The following is a 26,139-nucleotide window of genomic DNA, read 5'->3' on the forward strand; positions in this document are numbered from 1 at the left end:
CTGACCTAATCCCTTAGGCTGTATGCTGTGTTAGGACATAGAAAAATGTAAATGACAGCTCAGCAGACAAATGGATGAAGAGGCCTGACCCAAATGTAAGGATGCTTTTGTGATAATGAACACAACAAAAACATTTGGACTGAAGCTGAGTTTCACGTTTCACATTTTGTAACAGGAAAATGGACTTGCTTGATTCCTAAAAAACAGGATAAATAAAACATGTTCGGTATGTTCTACTTGTCCTGGTTTTAAAAGTATTGTATTGGAGTAAAGCCTGTTTGCGTCTTACCCTATTAGACAATCAGCAAAAAATAATTTATTCTATTTTACTTTATGTAATTGAGTGAGTTTATCTATTATTAGGAATTTGAAAATAAAATTCTGATTTTTGTGAAAACATATGGCAAATATGTTTTTATACTTAAGGAAGGGTGTGAAGTAAAACCTTAAGATGAAAATAAGAGAGATACACAACTTCTTCCTTAATATTATCTAATATTACATAAAAGCATGCAGTCTATTGGAATTTACAAATATAAAATGACAATAATATTATATTTGGAGCAGCAGCGGCCCGTGGAGGGAGTTCTGTGGGGCGGTAAGGCGGGGCGGGGGAGGGGCAGGGTGGTCGGTTCTAAAAACCGGAATATGGATAATTACAGGTAAGTAAACAATGAAATAAATAAAACGAATTTCGTAGCGCGCGCTGCATCGCATTTTGCGATGCAGCGTGCGCTACTAAATAGTGACCGAAAACTCATTCATTCTAAATAATGAGGCCTATCAACACCTGCAATAGAAACAACTCAGCAACATAAATTCCATACTTGAAGGTTAAGCGTGAATTTCAAATAATAATGTGAGCAGCGACTAAACTAATTTCTTCCTGAGGCCTAGCTCTGCTAAGTTAACGTGCACAGGGCTACATGATAAGTGCACCTTTCCACACATAAAATAAACGCAACTGCTTAAAGCACGAATAAATGCAATAAATCACAAACGCCGTGGTGTAAATACATTTGCACAGTATTAATTCAAATTACATGTATAGACAGTAAGCATTAGTTCGATATGTCTCAATTAAGTATTCCACAATACGACATTTCAAGTTATGCTTCCCCTGTCACACTAATACATAAATTGTCATGCAACGTTACTAATCACATTCTAAATACATATGTTTCAAACAAGACATTGTTTAGTATGAACTGCTCCACTCCCTTTAGTACATTAGTTACAACAGTATATTTTTTAAGAGTGTGGACTATGCGTGAATGTGATGCACTCCTACATTATCTCCAGATGAGATCAAGATTGCATTTCATCAATCCCTCCTCTGATGGCGAATCAAGCCATCACAAATCTCTTATCATATCTCCTGATTTTATCAGATTAACCAAGTTAAACCCTTGTTTTGGCTATTGCTGTTCTCCGGAACTCCTCCAACCGTTTCATTTCATTATAATAATCATCCTGTATTTTCTCCAATCTCCAATCTTTCCCTTTCTTGAAATACCTTTCTTCCTCCTGTACTTCTGGTACACCTTTACTTCCACAATCAAGAATACTGCAAAAACAGCAATAATCCACAGTGATCTCAAAACATAAACCAATATACCACTCCCCAAATCTCCAAACCACCTTCCTAATGAGCTAAATCCATGTCCAACCTTGTCCAAAACACCTTCTACTGGCAATCCACTCACTTCATTATGCAAATCCGTAATATTCTTAATGAACTTCTGCAAATCCCTACTCTTATCTGGGATGTAAGTACAACACTTTTGAAAATTCAGCATCCGACAAACTCCGCTGTCTTTTGCAAGCAATGTGCCAGATGTACAACCATTCCATTTTTTGAGTCACAAATTGCGATGTTTTGCGACTCGTAAAATGGAATGTTCAACACTGTTTGCAATTTCCAAATAGGTCGCAAGGGACCTTTCTCATTAATATTCATGAGGCAGGTCGCAATTTGCGACCCATTGGGAATCGCCAGCACTCACAGGGATGGTGGCCTGCTGGGGTCAGCAGACCACCACATCTGTGACTGCTTTTAAATAAAGCAGTTTTTTTTAAATACAGCCCTTTTCCTTAAAGGAAAACGGGATCCATATAAAAAAGAAAAATGAAACATTTCTGTTTTCATTTTTTAAGAGCAGGCAGTGGTCCATGGGACCACTGCCTGCTCTTAAAAGTATTTGTTCTTTCATTCACAAAGAGGAAAGGGTCCCCTGGGGCCCCTTCCTATTTGTGACTGGCTTACCACCTCCTTGAAGTAGTGGTAACTGCAAAATATTCATACATACCAGTGCGACTCTCCATTAGTAAGGGACGCCCTTGGCATGCCCCTTCCGATTAGCAAGTCGAAAACTCTATTTTGCAAGTTGGTAATAGGTTACCGACTCGCAAAATAGGGGTTGTACATGCCAGAGACCTATTAAGCCGTCACAAACGAGCCGATTTCCTGTTTGCGACCGCTAAAAAGGGTTGTACATCTGACCCTTTATGTCTAATGCAAGGCGATTCCGCAAAACCATAGCTCTAATAGCAATCATCTCAGTATTTCCAAGCAAGAAAGACCCAGCTGTATTAGTAGACAATCTATCAACTACAGTAGAACGCTTTCTAATCCTACAGATGACCTGTGCACACGCCTGCCTTTACTTTTACTTCTCTATATCTATCTTCTACTTTTTCTAGAAATTTCTTTTGTATATCAGTAAGAACGCATGTCAAATTATATCTGTGTGCATAAGCCGTATCTAACATTTTACATCAACGGTAGGTGATGGTAGGTAATGCCCTCAGACACTGACGAAGGCAATTGCACACAAACATAACAATCTCTAGCTTCCATAGTTTGTATGTATTCATAAAGCAAATTTGCATATGCATTAGATGTGCAATCTCCTCTCGGCAAATCAGAATGTAAATTTCGTCCCTCTAGTGAGTATAATTCTCTATCTTGATTATGTTTGGATTTCTGTACAACTGTATGTTTTTCTGCTTCAGCCTTAGTTGAACTCAAGCTTAATCCCACAATTAACGCTATCAAGCCTATCATTAATATTAAAAGTGCTGCACCTATCAGGTACCTATATCTATGACTATTATTATTTGGTTCCATACTGTTTAGATTCAGACCAAGTGGGTAGAGAAATAGCAGCAACAGATTGTCCTCCATTGATCTCCACCTGTACAAACAGCAAACAAAATTTGTGAAACAGTCCTTTTGTTTCACTTTTATTCACAGAATTTACAATCTTTGAGAGACTTCCCTAACCCTACTCTGTGTTCTTTTAAGAGTTATCCCTACTTTTAACCTTCTTCCAATTGGAATTAGGTATTCTTCTTTAAGCAACGACACAAAGCTCATTCAACATCTCTGATAAGGTGAGAAGCAAGTTCATCGATAAGCATCTCTAGTAACGTTTCTCTCAGTTCAGCAACTCTCTCAGGAAACTCATGTGAATTCAAGAAGCAAGTTCATCGATAAGCGTCTCTAGTAACATTTCTCTCAGTTCAGCAACTCTCTCAGGAAACTCATGTGAATTCAAATGAGGAAATTCAGTTTAATTCAATATCAGGTTCATTAAACCACTCAGTCTTCTTGGGTATGGAATAGCAAATGTAAGAAGAATGTTCAGCCTGGTCTTCGGAAGTCTCAGCAGAACTTCTACTATTAGTCCTTAACTCCCATTCCTTCTCCTCGTTGACATTAGTAAACAGGTAGGTCCACTTAGGAGAAGAGTACCTCTGACAAGGCACCCTCAGTCTCTTAGATTTTCAGAGACTCGACCTTTCACCTTCGTCTTCATTGTGCTCCGATTCACTAGATGCTTCCGGTATGGGTGCAAGTGCCCTTTCTAAAGACAACTTCAATCTTCTCCTCTCCTTGTCCTTAGGCCAGCTTTCTTCCACCACTCGTGATTTCACAGCACTCATTTCTTCATTTGGGTCAGTATCTGCTTTGTTCACCAGCACTGTATCAGCTTTGTCGAATTCAGACTCAGCTTCATATCCGTCGTAATCCCCTTCAGATCGCTCAAGTGCTGTCTCAGGCTTCATCCGGTCCCCTACAGCTGGGTTCCTCAACCAAAGTTGGTGTCTCTTCCTGGAGAGTTTCTGCCTCTCATTCAAAGGGGACAAGGGACTCTACGAGTGTGGGAGGCATGCACCCAGTTTGGAAGATCACCACACTTCACAGCTGTCGTAGTGACCAAAATCACCTGGTACGGACCACGCCAACAAGTCTCAAGGCAACTCAAGGCAACTCTTCTTCACCACAACACAGTCTCCCGGGCTAAGTTTGTGGCACTGCTCCTGATGTGGCGGTGCGGTAGTGGCTTCAAACTGATGAGACACAGAATGAACCATGTGAGACAATGCTTTACATTAATTGAGTACCAGTTGTCTCTGATGGTAACTAATATGTTTGTAGGCACGGCAGGCAGTCTCATAGCTCTCCCCATGATGATCTCATGGGGCGAGAGTCCTATTCTTCAATCTGGGACACTGCGAAGATTCATCAACACAAGAGGCAAAGCATCAGGCCATTTTAAAGATGTCAAAGCACACACATTAGCAATTCTAGACTTCAAAGTGCCGTTGACTCGCTCCACACTACCTGAAGCTTCTTGCCAATAACTGCAATGCAATCTCTGCTCCACTTCTAATGCTGCACATAGCATTCTCATTACCTCATTATTAAAATGGGTTCCTCGGTCTGACTCTAAAGAGGTTGAAATCGGAATCTCGGTATACTCTCCCTCAGCAACAATTTAGCTACAGTGAAGCTATCACATCTCCTAGTTGGATAGGTTTCCACCAAATGTGAAAATAAGCATACCACCACTAAAATGTACCTCAATCCATTACATACTGGTATCTCAACAAAGTCCAACTGCATCCTATTGAAGGGACCTCCATATTTCCCTATGTGACTCAGTGTAACAGCAGTTTGCGTCCCCACTTTCTATTGCTGACAGATCACACACCAGTAAAACAGTACCTCAGCCATTGCTCGAAACGTCGGGTTAAACCAAGTCTGTCACCATGGCATCCCTCTCTTTATGTGTTGAACCATGATAGTACTATGGGGATAAAAACTATTAGACAATATTGGTCTTCCACCTCCTGAGACCCAAATGTCATCATCACGTTCCACACAACCTGCTCTTATCCAACTTTGTTGTTCCTCCTCAGTTACCTCCACTTGCAATCTCTTCACTTCCTTCCATGTATCAGCAATTGTCATCAAAAGGTTGAAATTGTCTTCATCCAATGCCTCATTGGTGTAATCACCATTAAAAGTACAGACATTTGATACAAAGTAACGTGCAACTTCATTGGCGTATCTGTTGCCAACTGTCACAAAATGATTCCCTTTACAATGAGCAGGACACTTAACAATGGATATTTTGGTTGGCATTTGAAAGGCTTGTAACAATTTTCTCACATTTTCTCCATTGCGGATGGGAGATCCTGATAAGGTACTGAAACCCCTCTGAAACCATAACTGTTCAAAGTCGTGAACCACACCAAAACCATACTCGCTATTGGTTAATATGGTCCCTTTTAGCTGTTCTGAGACACAGCTGGCTCTGGTAAGGGCAATCAATTCTGCCACCTCCACTCCCATCACAGTCCACACAGCAGAATCAGCTCTCCGGTTTCCATCTTTGTCCCTAAGGCAAGAGCCATCCACAAACAGAGTTTGATCAGATTCAGGTAACAGCTGATCAGAAATGTCGGGATGGGGTTTGGTGCATAGTTCAGTGACTTCAAGACAGTCATGCTCTATGTCAATTTCATCTGCATCACAATCATGTAAGGGCATCAAGGTTGCAGGGTTTAGAGTGCAATATTTGTCAAGAGTCACATTCTCTGCGCCCAAGATCAAATGTTCATACTTAGTGAGTCTGCTATTTGTTAAGTATTGAGTGCGTGTGCTTGTTAGTAAAATCTCTACTGAGTGGGCAACATAGACAGTCAAAGGGTGACCCATTACAGTGCTTTCTCATCTCTCTATGCTGACACCTGTTGCAGCAATGGAATTGAGACATCCAGGGAACGCTGATGCTACTGGAGTTAAAGCAGCAGGAAAATATGCCACTTGTCTACAGGCACTTCCATGAGTCAGTGTCACTACTGAGAGAGCTCAACCTTCTCGTTCATTGCAAAAGAACAAAACCGCTTTGTTGTAATCTGGTTTTCCTAGCGTAGGAGCATGACAGAGGCTTTTTCTCAGCTCTAGGAAGGCTTTCAAGCTAATGTCGTCCCAAGGCACTGGAGCAGACACATCTTTGTGTGTTAGCCTCTGCAAAGGCTTGGCCATCAAGGAAAAGTTGGGTATCCACTGTGACAGTAGCCCACCATTCTCTAAAACATCCTGACTTCTTTCTGCGTACAAGGCGGATTCATTTGAATGATCGCCGAGATTCTTTCCTGTGACACCTTTTTCGCACCCTTCACAATGTGATGTCCCAAATAAAGGACTTCTGTCATGCAGTACTGCAACTTACTTGGGGATGCGGTCTGTCCATTCTCAGCCAAATGGTTCAGCAGGGCTATTGCATCAGTTCTGCAAGCTTCTCGAGTATTTGATGCGACCAGCAGGTCATCGATATACTGGACTATGACAGAATTACAAGGCATGACCAGAGACTCCAGATTCCTTATCAGGATCTGATTGAATATAGAAGGATTCTCCGTATACCCTTGTGCGACACAACACCATGTTAAAACACAGTTCCCCTGCCGGAAAGCAAACAAAAATTGACTTTCCTCATGAAAGGTAATGGAAAAGAAGGCCTGCCAAAAATCTATGAGAGTGAACTATTCAGCCTTGCATGGAATCTGAAACAATATCACGGATGGATGCGGTACCATGGGACAGCACAGAATCACTATGTTATTAACTTTGCGGAGATCCTGCATGATGCAGTGTTTTCCAATCGGCTTCTGGAAGCCCATAATGGGTGAGTTACATAGACTCCCCTGGATCTCCTGAAAAAATACCTTGCTTAATCATTGTCTCAATTACAGATGCAATTCCAGCAACTGTTTAGGCTGTCAGGTCAGACTGTGGTGTTTGCGGGTATTCCACATTTGGCTTTACTTGGATGCGGATTGGCTCAATCCCTAGAATGAGTCCAATGTCCTTTCCAGAGAAATCCCAAACTAGGTCTTTCACTGTATCTCTGAGATCTAATGGTAAGTCTTCCAACATGGCGAAACAAGGAAACATCTAAGTTCTTATTTATGGGGAAACAAGGAAACATCTAAGCTCTTATTTATTTGCTTACAGGCAATTTGTTTAGAGTTCTACTCCCTTCAGTGTACAGCAGATGGTGCAATTTAATTTGCACATCGAATCATGTCCTAGAAGACATAACAGGACTACAATCACACACCACAAACTGATGATTATTTTCAAATGTCCCTATCTTTACAGGTACTTCAGTGAGAGGATTCGACAATTGTTTGTTTGCAACTCATACAACTTGGATTGTTTTTCCAGAGAGGTGTAGGTTTGGAACCCCTGCTGTTCTCCCAGTAGAGCGGGTAGCGCCAGTTTCAATCAAGAAAGTGACATTGTGGCCATCTACATCAGCATCAACGTATGGTACACTCTGGTCCACCTCTAAGACTGCTCCAAGTGTACAGTCTACCTCCCCGTCAGGCACCGTCATAAGGATGGGTCTTTGTCATAATCATTAGAAGTCTCCAACAATGGGTAACTCTGAGATATGTGCTGATTTGCATTCATGTTCATGTTTGGATGAAACCTATGGTTACCTCCAGCTTGCTGTGGCATTGGAGGTTTTGTACCTGCCTTACAGGACCTAGTGAATCAGAAAAGTTTGGAAATCTTAGTCTGGGCACATTTTGAGGCTGCACAACATTTCACTGAGACTGAAACATACCCCCATTTTGTTCCTGATTAGCAGGATTCTAACGAAATTCTATCTTCCAATGTTCCACCCAATAGTGAAATGGGTTAGTCTTCTTCAAAGTGGCAATATCAACTCCAGTCTTAGGATCTATAGGAACACCTCTACCCCCTCCTTGGTGCACCGGAGTCCCAGGCTGTTGGACTCCCTGCATGGAGTTAGTGTTCCCTAGTTAAGGCTGCCCTTGGGCCCTCTAAGCCTCCTTCATCTGTACTACCATCAACTTCTCTTTCAGCTACCAAGCCTATCATTAATATTAAAAGTGCTGCACCTATCAGGTACCTATATCTATGACTATTATTATTTGGTTCCATACTGTTTAGATTCATTGGCCTTTTGCTGTTTTCATGTGTGCTGCACAAGGCAGCGCACATGAAAACAGCAAAAACTCTAGGTTAAGACCAGGTTTTCCCTGGACTTAATTCTGGCACTGCATCCTATTTAAGCCTCCCTTGTAAATAGGCGGCAGCATCAGAATCAATGGGTGTTGCAGTGGAACGCCCACAGCTATACTCTTTGGCCTCCCCTTGCACGCTAAGCATAGCGTGAAAGGGGGTCTTATTTACAAGGCAGCGTTAAGCCACGTTAAGTGGCTTAACGCTGCCTTGTAAATAAGGAGAAGCCCCTATCACCACAGGAACGTTGCAAAAAGTGACAATAGGGGCATGTACATATGCCTCTCGATCTCTTTCAGCCTCACCTTCAGGCCAATCTATAGCTAGCTTGCATGCAGACCATAAATCACTAGGGAACATAAAGAATGTGTTCAGGTCAATCCACTTCACCTTCGAGATTTTCACAATTTGATCAACCTGCTTGTACCACGCTACAGGTTTCTCCCTCAATCTTGGGAATCATTTTTAAATGCAGCAAGATCACCTCTACTCCAAGGTACATGTATATACCCTCCACTTGGTACTTCTCATAAAGGGTAACCTTGGACATCCAGTCCCTATTCTCCCCCGGGAGGAGGTTCTCCCCCAGTATTCTCTTGGAAGCTTTCCACTTAGCCCATCTCTCTTCCAATCTAACCAATGTACACCACACACAAATGCATAGTATGCGCTCTTAAATTTGTTTTTTCAGTCCTGGTATTCTCAGATTCTCTATATCCTGATCACTAAATGCGAGTCTGTGGTTTTTCTGCAATTCCTTAGTTTGTTCCATATCAACATCATGTTTGTGAGCCAATTTAGTTAATTTCTCATGTGCTTGTCTTGCTCTTCTAGTGACATCTTTACTCATGAACAATAATTTACCTGGATGATAAGAGTCTATTCGATAAAGTTCTAAACTTCCACTTATCATCCCTTCCAATTTGGTCTTCAATTTGAGCACATCAATCAAATCCCCTTTTACAGCTGACTTAATAGTCCCCAGACTCGTTTCAGTACTTTTGCTTCCTATTTATTTTTTATAATACTCCTTCAACCACTTCTCTCAATCTTGGACATTGAATATATGTTGACTTCCAGAAGTTCCCTTCTCTGGAGTAGTTTTCTCTCGAGGCGTGCTGTTGCGCACATTTGGGAGTATTTCCCATACAGGCGGGCCAAGACCCACTAATCCCATAAATGGCCTCGTGGGTCCACATCCATTCTGCAAAGCAGACGGATCTGCACTTGCTGCACAAGGTGTACTTGCATTCATCGGAACTTATGTTACAAATTGCACTGTCTGGCCCTGTGGTAAACAATAAAGCCCAGTAGTTGTAGTGTAGGTTGTAATAAAGTTTATTAGTTCTTACATATAAGTAGGTAAGTAGGTAGCAAAGCCATTAGGTAAGAAGTTAAGTAAGTTTTTATGTGAGCCACAACAGACCAGCCTCCTTGCTGCTCAGCCCATATCTTCAACTGACGCTCTCAACCTCACCAGACATTCAAGCATTCCATTACATCAGCAAGCACTGCAGCATTCCACTACACCACATTCATACTGGCTGAACAGCAGGGACTTGGAACACTGGGGAGGATGCATTAAGTTACAACAGGCCTTCTACTGCCTTTACTTCCAAAGAAGCAGGCATTCCCTAACCACCATTTCCAGGTGAGTTAGGGCCATATATGGGAACAACTGGGACAATAGTACCGGTACTGTAAGAGCATTCAGAAACTGCAAAGCCAAATTAGTGATACCATTTCCTGAGGTTACAGTTTGCATCCCTCCAATCGATATGACCCCTACAACTCTAGGACTACGAGCAACTAGTGCCCAAGAACTGCCAGAGCTGTCAGTAATATTCAGATTTTGCCCACTTTCCATTTGCGTCTGATTATATGGAGGTGGACGTTCAACTTACAATCCATCCAGAAGGCTGTCGCTTACATCACTATCACTGTTTGCAGCTCCATCCTTCTTCTTTTCTCTTCTCTTTCTCTCAGACTCATTTTCATTGCTTATAATAGCACAATCTCGCTCCCTCAATCATGTCTGCTCTCCATCTCTTTTGTTGGTCACCACACCCCACATTGGTGTATGCATGCATAGCTTTTGTTATTCTCAAAATAAAAGTACTATAGTGGGGAAAGATCAATGCACCTTCTTTCTATTTGGTCTTGTGCTAATTTTTAAGCCATATTATAGTATGCAGCCCTACTTTTGTCTCCATATAATGTGCTTGCTTATCTTCCAGTGGTGCTTCCTTGCCAATTCTAGTAGGCACCCCTACATTCCCTCATATCATATCTCTTATTGCTTTAAAACATCTAATTTTCAATCTCTTATTTCAACAATTTTACTCAAATTCATATTAAACAAATTTTAAGTTTTTTGACAATATGGTCACCAATAACAGTACAGTATCCAAGAAACGATTTCAACCAATCCCAGCAATCCGTTACACCAACCAACCTATCCCACCGCTGCACCTCTTGTTGTCACTCTCACTCTTTGCAGCAGTTCACCCTCCCTCACAATCTTTCCCACACTCTCTCTCTCGTTCACTTCTGCTTATACTAAAAAAACTAACAATTGTCTGCTCTACTAAAAGAATTGATAGAATCACTCACGCAAAGACACACATCAACAGTTGAAACCTCGACCAGCGTGGAATCATCCAAATCAGTATAGTTTACGTTCTGTGCATAACGGTCTACCACACCAATTATGACTCTATCATGCATACAAAAGTTCCCTGTCTCAATTGGGCCATCAAAGACGTCTCACGACAAACCATACAAAACCTTAGCAGACAATTATAACACAGTGTCTTCTTCACCTTCTATATCCCGGGATCTTAGGTCACATCGGACCTGGTAACAACTTCAACTCCAACAATGTCAACTTAATACCACATTCACATGAGTCTCACAACATCTCCGCTAGGCATCACACAATCAATACTGTACCGCAAGCTAAATACACATTTCACACACACATCCCTACTTGTACTCACACCTCCTTCACCGCCTTTTCAACGCATGCCACTGAAACTCTGTTCACCACTCTTCGATCTTTGATTCTGAATTAAGGGCGCTAATATTGGGGTCCAGATTCTGTAGGATAAGTTCTAATTCCTTTCACTTCACTAACTAACCGTCCGACATGCTACCAATTGTTAAAGTATTGGCCCATTTACACAATTTATCTCCAGAGGTGATAAATCTTTCTAGTAGAATGAGCGGTGAAAGGAATCAAATTACTGGTTATCATTTAAACACAGTGCAACCAATGTGGCTGCACATTAATCCACTCAACACTTTGATATGAGTTTAGTAGGTTTAATTATAGGTTCATAATCAAGTCAATATAGATAATTCTCAATAAAATCGTATACAAGTACAAAAAGATCAGAGTAAGTCCAAATCACCTTAAGAGATGTACCCTATATAGTACAAAGCAAATTACTAACTCTAACAAAATGACACATGTAATTAGGAAGAAAAAATGAAGTTTAAATTGCATCATATGATTCTCTATAACAAGCATGAGTAACCTAACTTTCCCTACACTACCCTAATAAGGGAACCCTACATTTGAGCATTAGTAAAGATTTAATCGAATAAGGAAAAAGAAATATGTCAGCCATTAGAGTCTTCAGTAGAAAAACTCTGATGATAGGTCGAGTAGCCTAAAGCCACGCAAGAAGTAGCATGAGTCTGCTCCCTAAGGAAACCCAAGATCGACTCTTTCCTTAACTAGACACAGCACATAATATCATTTGCCATGGATGTGACAGTCTCATGTGGCTCCTCCTTGGGAAATTTCCATAACTCTTGTACAACTGGATACCTTTTCTCAGCCGGATAACACATTATCTCTTCTCGTCCTTGGCCATTCCTTTCCCATGAGAACTCCTCTCCTCGCATGTTACCGTGATTGCCTCAGCCGACTCCTCCTTCCCATGCTCTGGTATCTACTTACACAAAACTCCTTTATTCTAAATTTTGAGGCTTATCCACACCTGCAATCGCAACAACTCAGCAACATACATTCCATACTTGAAGGTTAAGCATGAATTTCAAATAATATTGTGAGCAGCGACTAAGCTAATTTCTTCTCGAGGCCTAGCACTGTTAAGTTAACGTGCATAGGGTTACAGATTAGGTGCACCTTTCTACACATAAAATAAAAGCAACTGCTTAAGGCATGAATAAATGCAATGAATCACAAACGCCTTGGTGTAAATGCATTTGCACAGGATTCATTCAAATTACATGTATAAACATTAAGCATTAGTTATGTACATCCTAATTAAGTATTCCGCAATACGACTTTTCAAGTTATTCTTCCCCTGTCACATTAATACATAAATTGGCATGCAGCATTACTAATCACATTCTTAAATGCATATGTTTCAAGCAAAACCCCTTTCGTATCAACTGCTCCACTCCCTTTAGTACATTAGTTACGACAGAGTATATTTGAGTGCGGCCTATGCATGATTATGATGCACTCCTACATTATCTCCAGATGGGATCGAGTCTACATTTCATCATATTTCAGTATTAACACTAAATGGCATATAAATCTGTGTGTGTTCTAAAAATATGTAATTGATTGGTTCTCTCGGACATATGTTTGACACCCTTGCTACAAATGGTTCATATGTCTTCCAGGTTAAAAATAACTTCACACTGCCCTCATTCAGTCCTAATGTTCCTGTGCTCTTTAGTACTTGTTGCCCTGGATTTACAAATGAAGATCACAACTACAAATATCAGTATCCAAAGAAAAAAATAGGACTGTATGATCTACACCTTGATAAATCATTGGCCATTTGCTGGAATTCCTAGATCTCCCTCCAAGATTTGGCAATGATCAGGTAAACCTTGTGCCAAGCTTATCACCTGAATTTTTGTGCATGATTCAAGTGAGATCAAAAAATTTGAAATGTCTGGGTGTCATTGGGTAAGACTAGATAGAATCAAAATTAGGATCTCTGATTTATTTTTTATCAAAGGCGTACATTGGATTGAAGTTCCAATGTAGCTTATATCAATAGGCTTTTTTTTATTTCATTTTTATTGAGAAGGTATACACAATACAAATAAGGCATGAATAAAATTCATATCACAGTATTAAAACACATAAACCATAGATTTTGTCTTAAAAACTAAATCAAAAAATGTTCTAGTGCTTCACAGTACAATTGATTACCGACCACAAAACAGTGCTAGTGCATACAAGTGTGTGTGCCTATATATCCTAACACCGAAATCAAAACATTCATATGACTGTTATTTCCTAACTACGCTACAATCTTTGAAAAAAGAGCACATCCTTTTTCCATTTTGCCCTAATGTCATGATTATGGGGAAAAGAATAGAGGTGGTAATTTACTCAAAGACATATGATCCATTATATTCGCACTCACCCAGCTAAAAGGCCTTGCAAAAGTACTACCAAATAGCTTTATATTTCCTAAGACTCCCTACTCTCTTCGCATATACTTCTGTCAATGGGTTTGTGACCTAGGGCCTCATGTAGGTGGCATACACTTTACCGATTCTAAAATACCGAATCATACCGATTCGGTATTTAAGAATCGGTAAAGTGTATGTAGGTAAAAATTCGGTAAATGTTACCGAATCGGAGTGAGTCGGTAATTACCGAATCGGTATTTACCGATTCGGTAATGAGGCATACCTTCCCATTGATGGGAAGGTATGCCTCATTACCGAATCGGTAAATACCGATTCGGTAATGGGGGAGCACATGCAAGGGTGGCAGGGTGTCACATTGACACCCTGTTGCACCCCTGATTCGGCCATGTGTGCACATGTGGCACACATACATGCCCTGAGGGCATGTGTGTCTGCCACATTGCACACATCTACGGGCAAAATAATGCATTTACACACATATTCGTCATTTACCAGCAACTATTAGTTGGTGGTAAATAACGAATCCCCACACACACCACACAGTCCCCCTATATCTGATTTCTGTATTCGGAATTTACCGAATCGGTAAAATTACCGAATCGGTAATTTTACCGATTTGGTAAATTCCGAATACAGAAATTCGCCCCCTACATCTCAAAAGCCAAAATACCGGTCGGTAACGGTATAATTACCGAAAATCGCCCGTTACCGACCGGTATTTGGCTACCTACATGAGGCCCCTAGTCTTTCTGTGTAAATGTTGGTAGATAATATGAGGTTAAGGCAGGGAGGAATCACGCTTTGAGAGAAGCGATGTTACAGAGACAACAAGAGACAAAAGAGAAACAGATAGAGAAAGAGAGAGAGAGAGAGGGAGTGAAAAGGGACAGAGAAAGAGAGCACCAGGAAATAGCAAGCTTCATTTATTCAACAGCTTATTTTGATAGGGATAACTTTGTTAAGTGTGTTATAGTTTCGTTGTGAGTTGTAGCTTATGAGGAGGTTGTTTGGCCATGATACGCAGTTTGTAATGCCTCACCAGTTCCTAGTTACCAACTTCATTTTGGAGAGCAGCAAACAAAAAAACAGGTCTACCCTCTTCTACAAGAGCTAAACTCATTGTAATATTATTAACAAAGACAACGGCTCATCAGGAAAAAAAAATATTTGTGAATGTGTACAACAAGGCTTCACTTGTTAAACACTGAAGTTATCAGTTTAGCTATACAAATCAAAAATCAAATAAAAACAAAATGCATCAGACTGTGGCATGAAGAATATGTTTTAATTTTATAATAAAGATAATTTTGATGTTGCATTTTGCTCAGATGCTCCTAGTGTGCACTGCACAATTTTGTAAGTCAACCTCCGAGCCCAATGATATTTCTCAGAAATTCCCACCATTAAAACAAGTGCATCTCAAAATCGCTGTTGAGATGATATGTTTATTTTTTTACTCTTTCTGCAATCTACCAAGCAACCAAAAGAAAATTGCAGTCATCCGTGTTTCAATGAGAGGCTGTCTTGTTCACAGCTGTATCCAGAGACAATTATGATTCTATTTTTCTGTCTGTTTTCCACCCTGTTGGCTGTTAGACCACGGGTTGTCATCCGTACCAAAAATAGAAATAATAAGCAGAGCTGCAGACAGGGTTAAACAATCCTCTGAAATAGTACCACTGTATGATGAAATATGAAAGTACCAAGGTCAAAGGATCCTCTAGTGTTGTTGTTCATGATCAACTTAAAGGTACAATAATTTTGTGGCATAAGAGGAGAAATAATCAGACATGTTTAATGCAAGTCCTGAGCATCTTGCTGCTGGCTCCAAACCATTAACGCTTTAGATGCAATTAGTCTTCAGGTATATTCTAAGATGTCTTACTAAATGAGGTTACAAGATTGTTTGTGGGCAACTAGATGGGTGTAAAATGTGTGGGGGTGTGGGGGTGTGGGGCGGCTGGGTCAACCATGGGCTTTTCAACTAGGCAGTGGGAAAACTATGTTTAAAGGCCTCAAAAACTGCAAGTCCAATGATTGATTTGCAATTGATAGCAGTGGTGAGGAATTTGCCACACTCAGCTGCAGCATTCTCCGCCTTATAAAGCATAGATCTAATGGAGATATGGACTTTTAAGACAAAACAGTGCATTGACATTTCATTCTATAATGGATTCAAAAGTGAGCCTTTGTAATATGGCAAAATAATATATCATAGTTGCCAGAGAAAGATGGTTGTACACTAATAGAATGATGGCCATGTTGACTACTAAGGGGTTTCGTGACTATTATGAAGATTTATTTTGGCCTTTTCTTGGCTCCTTTTTTCCTCCCACAGATATGCCCAACATGGTCTTCTAAGTGTCCCTGATCTTGGGTGGGAAGGTTGATATGTTCTTATTTGGAAAAAGCCTGGTATTACATTCAGTTTTCTTTTTAATCACAAAACAGCTATTTGTAATTGTATAATGTTTTTATGGTTATCACAAGTGCCACTGCATTCAGAGATGGTCAATAAGTCTTTCCTACCAATTGACATAAACATATTCATTCTCATTACCCCATCTATCAACCAGCCATGGAATGTAGAATTCGAGTTTGCTGTATTACTGCAACCACCTGCAATACATTTGTTTTGCTTTTGTATATTCCATTGTAGCTACTCCTGGAATGATGTCTGTATATAGCTTACCAGTATGAACTGGTCTAGGCTCTGGACGCACGTTCCTATAATGATGACAGTGGGTGGGTGGCCTTAAAAAGGAATACCAGTGATGCTTCACAAAAACATTAAAGTAATCACAGAGTAAATATTGTGACACTGTGCAACCTGTTACCTTTACAAAGAAAATATCTTATTTTCAGATATTTTCCCAAAGTTGTTTTAATAGTCTCAGTCAGTTCTCAGATAAAACAATGTTTACCCTTCAACTTCAAACAAGTGTTCATGCTAAACATTATGGGGCCAGCATAATGAATATGGATTTGAAACAAGGGTATTTGTGAGGAATTCTTTGTGAAAAGTGGACCGGAAAATGTGTGTGTGTTGAAGGACTATAGTTAAAGTCCTAGGTGAAATAGCTATAGAAATAACGATAATCCTTGTAAGATTCCTTTAACCCATAGAGTGATTTGTGGCAGCTATACTCACACCATGTATGTGATGTACCTTGTTATCTACACCCATGAATTAGGAGAAAGCACTACTTTAGATATGATGTTGAGCAGCTCAAGAGATACTTTTTGCCCTATCAGCTGGTACTCTATGACTCAATGGATTGAAAAGTGCTGATCTAGTAATCATATTGAATTTCTAACATCTTTTGTTCTGTCTTGTTTCTTTTCAAAATTATGTTCATATTGTTTAGCATTAATGTTTCTAATATAAAATGTAAGGGCCAAGTGAAAGATCTATCACAAAATTTCACAAGTCTACAGCATTTATTTGTTGAATTTGCCTTCATAAGTATGTTTTGGGCTGCAGTGCCTCAAAGCCGGCAAATCACTGGTTCACACCCAATCAAACCAAAGAATAAATAAATAAATGGCTAATGCTGCTCTCCAGTCTCGCACACTTCAGTTTCATATTATGACGGCTTTTGGGATTTAGGAGTATTTTTCCACTAATAAATGTTTTCCTTTCATACTGTGTTTATTATTTTTGGAGATAATCCTATGGTCGTAAAACCACTCCCACCTATTTTTCTATTGTAGGTATCCATAGTTACATTATTGAACCTCTCTTCAAGGACCTTGAATATATTCCTCTATGTATAATTAATGGGTGCGCTTTCTTTTCCCCAGTATGTACCTGCGTTGTGCACAAGCGCTGCCATCAGCTGATAGTTACAGCCTGTACCTGCAGTACACCGAAAGAGAAAGGCTCTAAGGTACATTAATATAGTGATATTATTGTTTTGATACCAGGATTTCTGTGTGCTTTCTTTTGTGTGTACAGTAAAAATCTAACTTGTGAGTTCCTCCATTAGGCTATCATTCATTGTTTGAACAGTTAATTTGTCTGGTAGAGAAGGCGATAGATGCTTTAAATGTGCATAGCGAGGTACGGTATATGGCCAAAACTGAGAGCCTTATTGAAAATTGTGCTGTAGTCAATCAATTTATTTTGGCAGTCTATTGGTTTTTCCAATTGATTTCTCAGCATTACTAAAAGATTTCACTCATCATTGAGCCTGTAAGCTTAATGCGCAAAATCACTTCTTAAACTGAAAAGGCTTCATTCAAATGAGAGTAATTAGGCTCTATATTTCATGTTTGTATTGAAACTCAGTAAATAGAACAGTAATCTTTATGCTACCTTAGTTAATTCAATGTTTATGCTATGTAAATTTGAGTTGCTGTCTTCGCTATGTGTGAGAGCCTACAATCCTTGGTTTAAAAGCCCGCCCCTAATTTCCTTTTTTTTTTCGACTTGTTACATCTCTAGTCAACAGTATTGAGAAAATGGCAGAGCTGCTTAAATGTTATAATTGATTACAGTTGAGTTGTGGCATCAAAGGCCAATTGCCATAGCTAGCAGCCAAGGTGAAAGATGTTGTGTTTGTGCTCGCTCATGACATTCCTGAGAACTCGTGGGGTTCTGAGTTCTTCGAATGTCAGAGCGAGAACAGAGCAAGGGCGTTTAGGAAGAAGACGTGAACTTTGAAGCTCCGTGTGGTGAGGTGCTGTCCAGGTTCGAGTCAGAAATGAATAAACAAATTCATCTCTGCGTGGTGTTTATAAGAATTTGGCGATGAGTGACTCGAACCTGTGGAACTCAGTGTCGGAGCCACCCACTGAGTCGAGGACGTTGCATGTGGAGCGGAAGATAAAACTTAGTGGCCATCTTTTTCGCAAGTACGTTACTATTTTAAGTGAGTATGGCAGTATGGTGTAAAGAACATGCCACCTTTTCATTATAAACTTTAGCACCTCACCTGGGCTTTTGTGTGTGGGGCAACCGTTTTTGGGCACAAGGGAGAAACACACGCAGAAGCTTGTCCGCAAAATTGCCTCTTTAGTTACTGTCCTTATCATAGTGACGTGAGGTTGCGAGAGAGGGACGTGCGTACTATGAGCAGCCTAACATCAGCATACCTGCCAAGTCGCGCCGGCTATCTGAGATTGGGCCGAGTTCGATCAAGAGGCTCATCTGGCACAGGGTGACACACACAGTTATGAGGAAGGGTGTCACAAGTTCCACGTAGTGTTTGGCCATACTGGATCGGCCCAAAGACAGTTGAGACAGCATTACGGTGACACGTACACCTACTGGGCAATAATAGATGTGTGTTACCTTTAAAGTTCAACATAGGGGTAATAAAATCTACAGTTACATGCACACTTAAACAATCCCATCTTTACTTGAATTGGTGACAGTAATACCGACAAGGCAAAACATTTGTATATTGATACACTCTCCAGTTTTTTTCTTCTTTCTTTCCTTTCTTTTCTTCCTGGTGGTATTTACACATTCTTTCAACATCGCTACAATTAGTCTTCCCACACCACAGCCCTTTATAGTAAAGAATGATGAAATCAATAATTTGAAATGGGAAGAGTGAAAGACTATTTCATCAATTACATTGACACCTTTGAAAGTGATGAAATGACACATGAAAAGAAGAAGAAAATATTCTACATTGCCTTGAGCCCAGAGGTCTTAGAGTGTGCAATCTTATGGAGAAACAAACCGCATTATGGTGACGAAGGGAACATTTTAACACAGGCGTTGGCAGATTTAGATGCATATTTCACCCCTACAGTTTGAAAGCCTATTGACAGTTATAATTTGTACCATTGGAAGCAGGGTCCTAATGAGAACAATCTGGCTCTGACACAGATAATCCCCAAGTTCTTTGCATATACAAGGGTGAGAAGGGATTTGGGGGAGCAAGCAGGGAAAAAAAGCACTCTGCAAGGTATTTGAGGGTGGTGTTCAGGTGACTTTAGTAACTGATTCTGGCTCACCTTACACCATCATCAACGAGGATACATGGATAAATTTATTCCGTAACAAATTGGATTCTGATTTGCATAAACCGGCCATTTATCCTGTGAGTTTCACGAGTGAACCTATAAATGTGTTGGGTTACCGGAAGTTGTTATTCAAATTTAAAGGGAGAGCAGCTTAATGTAATTTTTATGTGTCACTTTCAGGTCCATGTGTCCTGGGATGGTGGGATCAAGGAGAACTAGGAATTCAACTTGATCCTAATAGTTCTGATCCTGTGTTAAGTATGAATGATCAAGGGGTGGTGAACAATAATATTGTAAAGAAGTTTCCAACAGTCCTTACCGGGATGGTAGGTAAACTGAAAGGATTCGCTCCTAAAATTATTTTAAAGAATGATGCCGGCCTTGTGTACATAAAGTGAGAACGTTCCTGTGAATGTTTAGGAAGAAGTGTTCAAAGAATTAAACAAGTTGGTTGATAGTGGGGTGATTGAAGAAAAGTGGCGTTGTCGGATTTGGTTGCACCCTTTGTCGTAGCGAGGAAGGCCAATGGCCGTATCCATTTATGTGTGGATCTAGGGGAACTAAATAAGAACATTTTTGTAGACATGTTTCCTTTACCTAGGATTGGTGAGTTGCTGTCGGTCACTAAAGGGATGGAGGGGTTCTCTATGATTGATTTAACGCCAGCGTACCACAAAGTTCCTTTACATAGCAGTTGCAAACATCTTACCGCTTTTATTACCCCGATTGGTATGTTTCAATTTAAGAGCATTTCCTTTGGGTTGGCCTCAGCGACTGCTATGTTCCAACGTTTGATGTTCCAACTTTTCAAAGGTAAGAAAAATGTCATCTTTTACCAGAATTACATTTTGGTCATGGAAAATGAGAATGAAGACAATGAGATTTGGTTGATGTGTTAAAACCTTTTGAACATTACGGATTAACAACCGAGGAGTCCAAATGCAAATTTGCTAGTAACACTGTTACATACTAGGGCCATGAAATTAGTTTCATAGGTATCAGCCCAAAACTGAGTTAATTCATGTAATAAGAGAGGCCCCTGTGCCACAGAACAAGGACGATGTGAGATCCTTTTTAGGATTAGCCAAATTTTACTCTAAATTGGTGCGTAAGTTTTCTGAGTAGATGTATCCCATTCATCAGTTATTAAAGAAAGGTTAGAGATTCACAACGGCGGACCCCAAGTACTGCACCTCACACCAGTTCCAGTATATTATATTCCTGTGCAAAACACCCCTGCACCAGCCGTTGCGTGACGCCCCTGTTTCCAGATCCAAGCTTGTTTTAAATGAGTTGGGGGTGCACCAGGAGAATGAAGTCCAGAAATCATCAAGTAATGTCAATAAAGTTCTTTATTTTCAATTTATACAAATTGCGCCAAGTGTATCAAGGCTTAAAGAAAGGTTGCAAGTTTGTCTGTGGAGACTGTTAAAAAAGATATTTGCTCTGTTCCTGCCCTTCCTTTAATGGATTTGAACCTAAACTTAAGAGTGTTATTACCACAGATGCAGGTGGGAAGGGATTAGGTGCAGTGCTTTCTCAGGTACCAGACGACGGCCTAGAAAGTATTGTCACTTTTGCGTCACGTGCACTCACTCCAACGGAGTAGAAGTACTCTGACATTAAAAGAGAGTCGTCCGGGTGTGTATGGGAATTAAAACATTTTAGGCAGTTTGTTTGGGGAACCAAATTCACTTTAAGAACAGATCACAAACCTCTAACCAAGGTCCTCACATCACAAGGGTTAAGTAATGTGCATAGGATATATAGATTGTTAATGCAGCTTTTGGTTTACATTTATGAAGTGCAATATGTCCCAGCGGTACGCAATAGAATAGCTGATTTCTTAAGTAGATTACCCTTACCTGTTTTTGAGGAATTTAAAAGCGACTGGGGTGATTGTTTGGTCGCGACAATTTTTAGTGAGGAATTACAATGTGTTGGTCATGATGAATGGATTGCTACCATCAGTCAGGATGAAGAATTGTGTACTGTGATGAAACACGTGTGAAGGGTGGTCGGAGAAACATCAGTTAGGGAAGGATCTTTTTCCTTTCTGTGAAGTGAAGAATGAGCTCTCTGTTGAGGATAATTTGTTGCTGAGGGGGTAAACTTATTCCTCCCAAGGAATTTAGGGATAAGGTGGTGGAGTTGTGTCATGAAGCCACCTCGGCATAGTGAAAACAAAGAGCCAAGTGAAACCATGATACTGGTGGCCAGGGGTGGACAGAATAATTGAGAAAATGGTGAGAGAGTGTGTTAAATGTTGTATTTCAGACAAAACCATGGTCACGTTTAAACCACCTTTGCATCCCATTATTGTTCCCAATATGCCCAGGGAGAGAGTGGGCATTGACATTTTTGGTCCGGTGCAGGACATAAATGGGGTGCAGAAATACAAACTGGTGCTGGTGGATCTCTTTTCAAAGTGGCCAGAATTTAGAGTGGTATAGAAGGCAGATTCTGAATCCGTAGTCAGATTTATAGAGGATTTTTTTCCAGGGAAGGATTACCTCAGAGTATTGGTCTCTGACAATGGTGGTCAAATTATTGCAGATAGATTCAAATCCTTAATCGAAAATACTGGCATTAGTCATAGGACTACATTTCTGTATCATCCCCAAGGAAATGGGAATGTGGAACATTTTTACCAGAGTCATAAAAGGAATAATTGAGTTATCCATCAGTAGCAGGCTGGATTGGGAAGTGGAGCTCAGGAAAACAGTGTGTGCGTACAGGGTCACAAAGTGCGAAGCCACAGGTCATAGTAGTCTTTTTGAATTGATGACGGGTAGGTCACCTCGCACCATTGACAACACTGGGTGGTTGGAGAATACCAGAATTGTCAGGTGGTCACCCAGAAAGGTAAAGGAACACATGAAATCAAAACAAGTGGGGTATAAACTCAGGTATGATTAATTGCACGTTGTCAGGAAAGTAAAATTAAGCGTCAGGAACATGATTAAAGTGAAAAGGGGAAGATTGGTGTGTAAGGGTGAAAGTTGATACTCATTACCTCTGAAAGTGATGAAGATCTTGTGTAATACTGATTTGCTTAGTGATGGGAAAGTTTGGCATGCAAAAAGACTTGCTTTATTCAGAGGGTCCTCGATTTCGTGTTCCAGGGGAAAGGTTTCTGGTTCAACTAATGGGAGCAGGTACGATTGGGTTGATGATGTGGCTGTTAAGGTCAGGTTAGGAGGAGATTCTCCATCCATATCTGTAACGCAAAGTTCAATAAGTGTAGAAGGGTCATCTGAGGGAGGAAACCTTATGAGGGAAACGAATGAGGAAGAAGTTGACCAGAAGGCTACTAGATAGGGGAGAAGGAGTGTTAAGCCTAAGCATTTGAATGATTATATAATGACTGTATGTATATAATTTTCTTAAGTACAGTGTCCTCACGAAGTGACTGTATGTTTAATGGCAATGTTTGCAAATAATGTTGTTGGTTTTCTTCTTAAGTTTATTTTTTGTGAATTTGTTTCCTATTTGGTCATTAATACATACTGTAGTTTATAGTTATATTTATAACTGTGTGGGAAAGGGGAAGTGTTGTGTTTGTACTCGCTCCTGACATTCCTGAGAACTCATGGGATTCTGAGTTTTTCGAAAGTCATACTTAAGAAAAGACCGGTCACAGATCGTTATTACAGCTGCAGTTTAAACAACAAAAATGAGAAAGGTTTTTTCATTCTTGTTAGAAATTGGGCTACAAATTGACTGGGGTGTAAGCCCTAGTCAAGCAGCAGCCACAATCCAAGTCAGGGTAAAGCACAAGCAAACTCCAAATTAACCTGTGCTCACCACCTGGTAGATTGGCAGAAAGCAGTCAGACGTAACTTGAAGGCAATGTGTAAAGTATTTGTGCTACACTTCAAACGGTAAAACAGTGAAAACCCACACAAAAAGATCCCACACCAGGTTTAAAAAAAGAAAGTAATTTATTATAAATAAAACCAGCCCAAAACGACAAAAATCCTAACAGTGAAACCAAAGATATTGAATTTTAAAATTTTAAAGGAAAATAGTGTAAAAAAGCAGAAAGCTCCAACAAGGGATTTCTGGTCACACCAGACTGGGACAAAGCCACAAGTTCATGCTGACTGTGATGGAGCGTGGGCCGGCTACAGGGACCAGGTTAGGCCCATTGAGCACAGTACCTTAAATCTTGGTTGCAGAGTGTTGCTTGTGTCCGAGGTGAAGAAGCATCGGGTAGCCGAAGCGCTGCATCATTTCCAAGATGCAGTGAGGCTGTGGTGCGAGGTCCTGTTACGTAGAGTATCCGATTAATGGGTTTGCGATGCCAAGGCTAGGCATCGAGGATGCTGCGTGCAACTGGCGATGCATCAGTTCCGAAGACCTGCGAAGCTGCGATCTGAAGGCTGGCGTTGTCCTCAAACTGTCATCAACAAGAGATACGACGGCCTGGGTCGTGCCTTCACTGATGCGTCGGTGCCAAGGCTTGTGAGGTCAATGCGGATCTCCTGAGCTGGGTCCGATCCACCCAGCAGCAGCGATGCACCGGTTTTGATTTAGTATGCACCACTCAGACGAGGATATGCGTCTGTTTGAATCGAGGATGCGCCACTCAGCAGAGAAGATGCATCAGTTCCCCTGGTAAGCACCTTAGGCCCACTTCCAAGGGTCCAGGAGTGGGGTGGCACCACTTGGCAGGGTAGACTCACAGTTGGCAGAGTCCAGGTGCAGATGCAAGGTTGTTGGATGCCTGTAATGTCTCTGAGGCTTCAGATCAGGATCAGGAGGCCAGCCAGCTAGCCCTTGGAGCCACTCTGGGTTCTGGGTTCAAGAGATGCAGGTCCAGTACTTCTTACCCAGACAAGAGGGCAGCAGGTCAGCACAGCAAAGCAGGAGTCCAGCAGGCCAGCAGTATGGCATTCCTTTTAGCTGCACAGCATTTCATCTTCCTGGCGCAGTATCCATAGGTCTAGAAGTGTACTGGAGTGGTGGTGTCTGAGTTCTTTCTTTTATACACAGTTGTGCCTTTGAAGTGGGGAGAAACCTCTAGAGGTATGCCTTTGAAGTGTGCAGATGTCCTGCCAGCCCTGGATCCAAACTATCTACCGGGGTATGCAGCCCTTTGTGTGGAGACACGACACAGCCTGTTCAAGTGTAAGTGAGCCTGGGTCCAGCTCCTTCCTCCCATTCTGTTAGGGCAGCCCACTCAGTAACACCTAAGCTCCCATTGTGTGTCGCTGTCTACGTGGATACACAAAGCCCAATTGCCAACTACATCCCATCATTTGATCAGAGACAGGCTGCAGGCACCAAATGGCAAAGGCAAGAAAATGGCAAGTAGCATTTTCTGAACTTCACCGATGGGGACGGCTATAGAGCCCACAGCAAGATGGGCACACTTTTGTGCAGCTCAATCGGCAAGTAATAACTATTCACCCATAATCTGGCAATCCAGCTTTGTGTCCATCTCAACTGCAGAAAAATGGCCAATAAACATCAGTGGGAGTCCTTACACCGGTTTATTTCCTGCCATGGTAGCAGCTTGATGATATATATTGTCTGTGATCCTGCACCGCATGAGCTGAGGGAAGGTCTGTATAGTGTGAGAAGAAACTGGAGAGGACAGTGACTCTGGCCGCCACGCTGTGAAAATGTTTAAATCAGAGGCTGAGCCACAGAAGCCCACAGATACTGATGATATGGATGATTGGCTCTGTAAGCTCCTGCATCAGCGGCGCTGTGGATCCTTTCTGGGCCCGGCTCTAGTGCATGGTTAACAGAGAGCTGGTTGGATTGAGGCTGCCCAGAGAGTGGGTCCACCGCGTCTCCTGTGAAAGGCCTGTGCAGCATTTGTACAAACTGGAGTCTGTGCTCGGGGGGGGCCTGGCACGATGGCACCCATGCGGGGACTGGTGGGGCAGGCGGTCGGCTCTGTGGCTTAAACCGGGGCAGGAGGTGGTTGCCTGGACCCCTCCTCCCCCCCACCAGAGAAGACAGAGATACAGGCAACTCCACTGGGTGTACGTTGAGGAGGGGACCGAGCTGCTGCAGCCCACAGAGACTGGTGAGGCCGGCGATCGGCCCTGTGCAACCTTGTATCTACAGCACTGCAGGTGCATTTCCGGCCCGCTTCTGCTGGTTTTTATTGTGGTCACCCGGTGCGCCCGTGCCAAGATCTAGCTGGGGCAACTGATGTGCTGCTCGCTGCAGTGGTCCTCGGTGTGGTCCCTGGGGGCCACCCAGCGTGGTAGGGCCCGGCAGAGGGCCTAGCGGCATGCCGACCTGCATGCTGGGGACATTCATGGCACATAAGAAGACAGCAGGCAATTGTCGGTCCTGGACAGGCCCTCGCCGGGAAAGTGAGTGCGGTGGGGGCCGCCCTGTTTAAAAGATGCTTG

At 41.5% G+C, this 26,139-nt stretch overlaps 1 protein-coding gene across 1 annotated transcript in view; it reads left to right on the top strand.

The window, feature by feature from the left end:
* Positions 1 to 26,139, top strand: part of PRKCH (protein kinase C eta) — a 536,393-nt gene that overhangs the window by 267,921 nt on the left and 242,333 nt on the right. Inside the window, exon 5 of the mRNA XM_085626180.1 lies at positions 17,588 to 17,673. Coding sequence (XP_085482306.1) covers positions 17,588 to 17,673 — 86 coding nt within the window. The remainder of the gene's footprint in view (positions 1 to 17,587; positions 17,674 to 26,139) is intronic.

This window comes from Triturus cristatus, chromosome 9, assembly GCF_964204655.1.
Source record: "Triturus cristatus chromosome 9, aTriCri1.1, whole genome shotgun sequence".
NCBI lineage: Eukaryota > Metazoa > Chordata > Amphibia > Caudata > Salamandridae > Triturus > Triturus cristatus.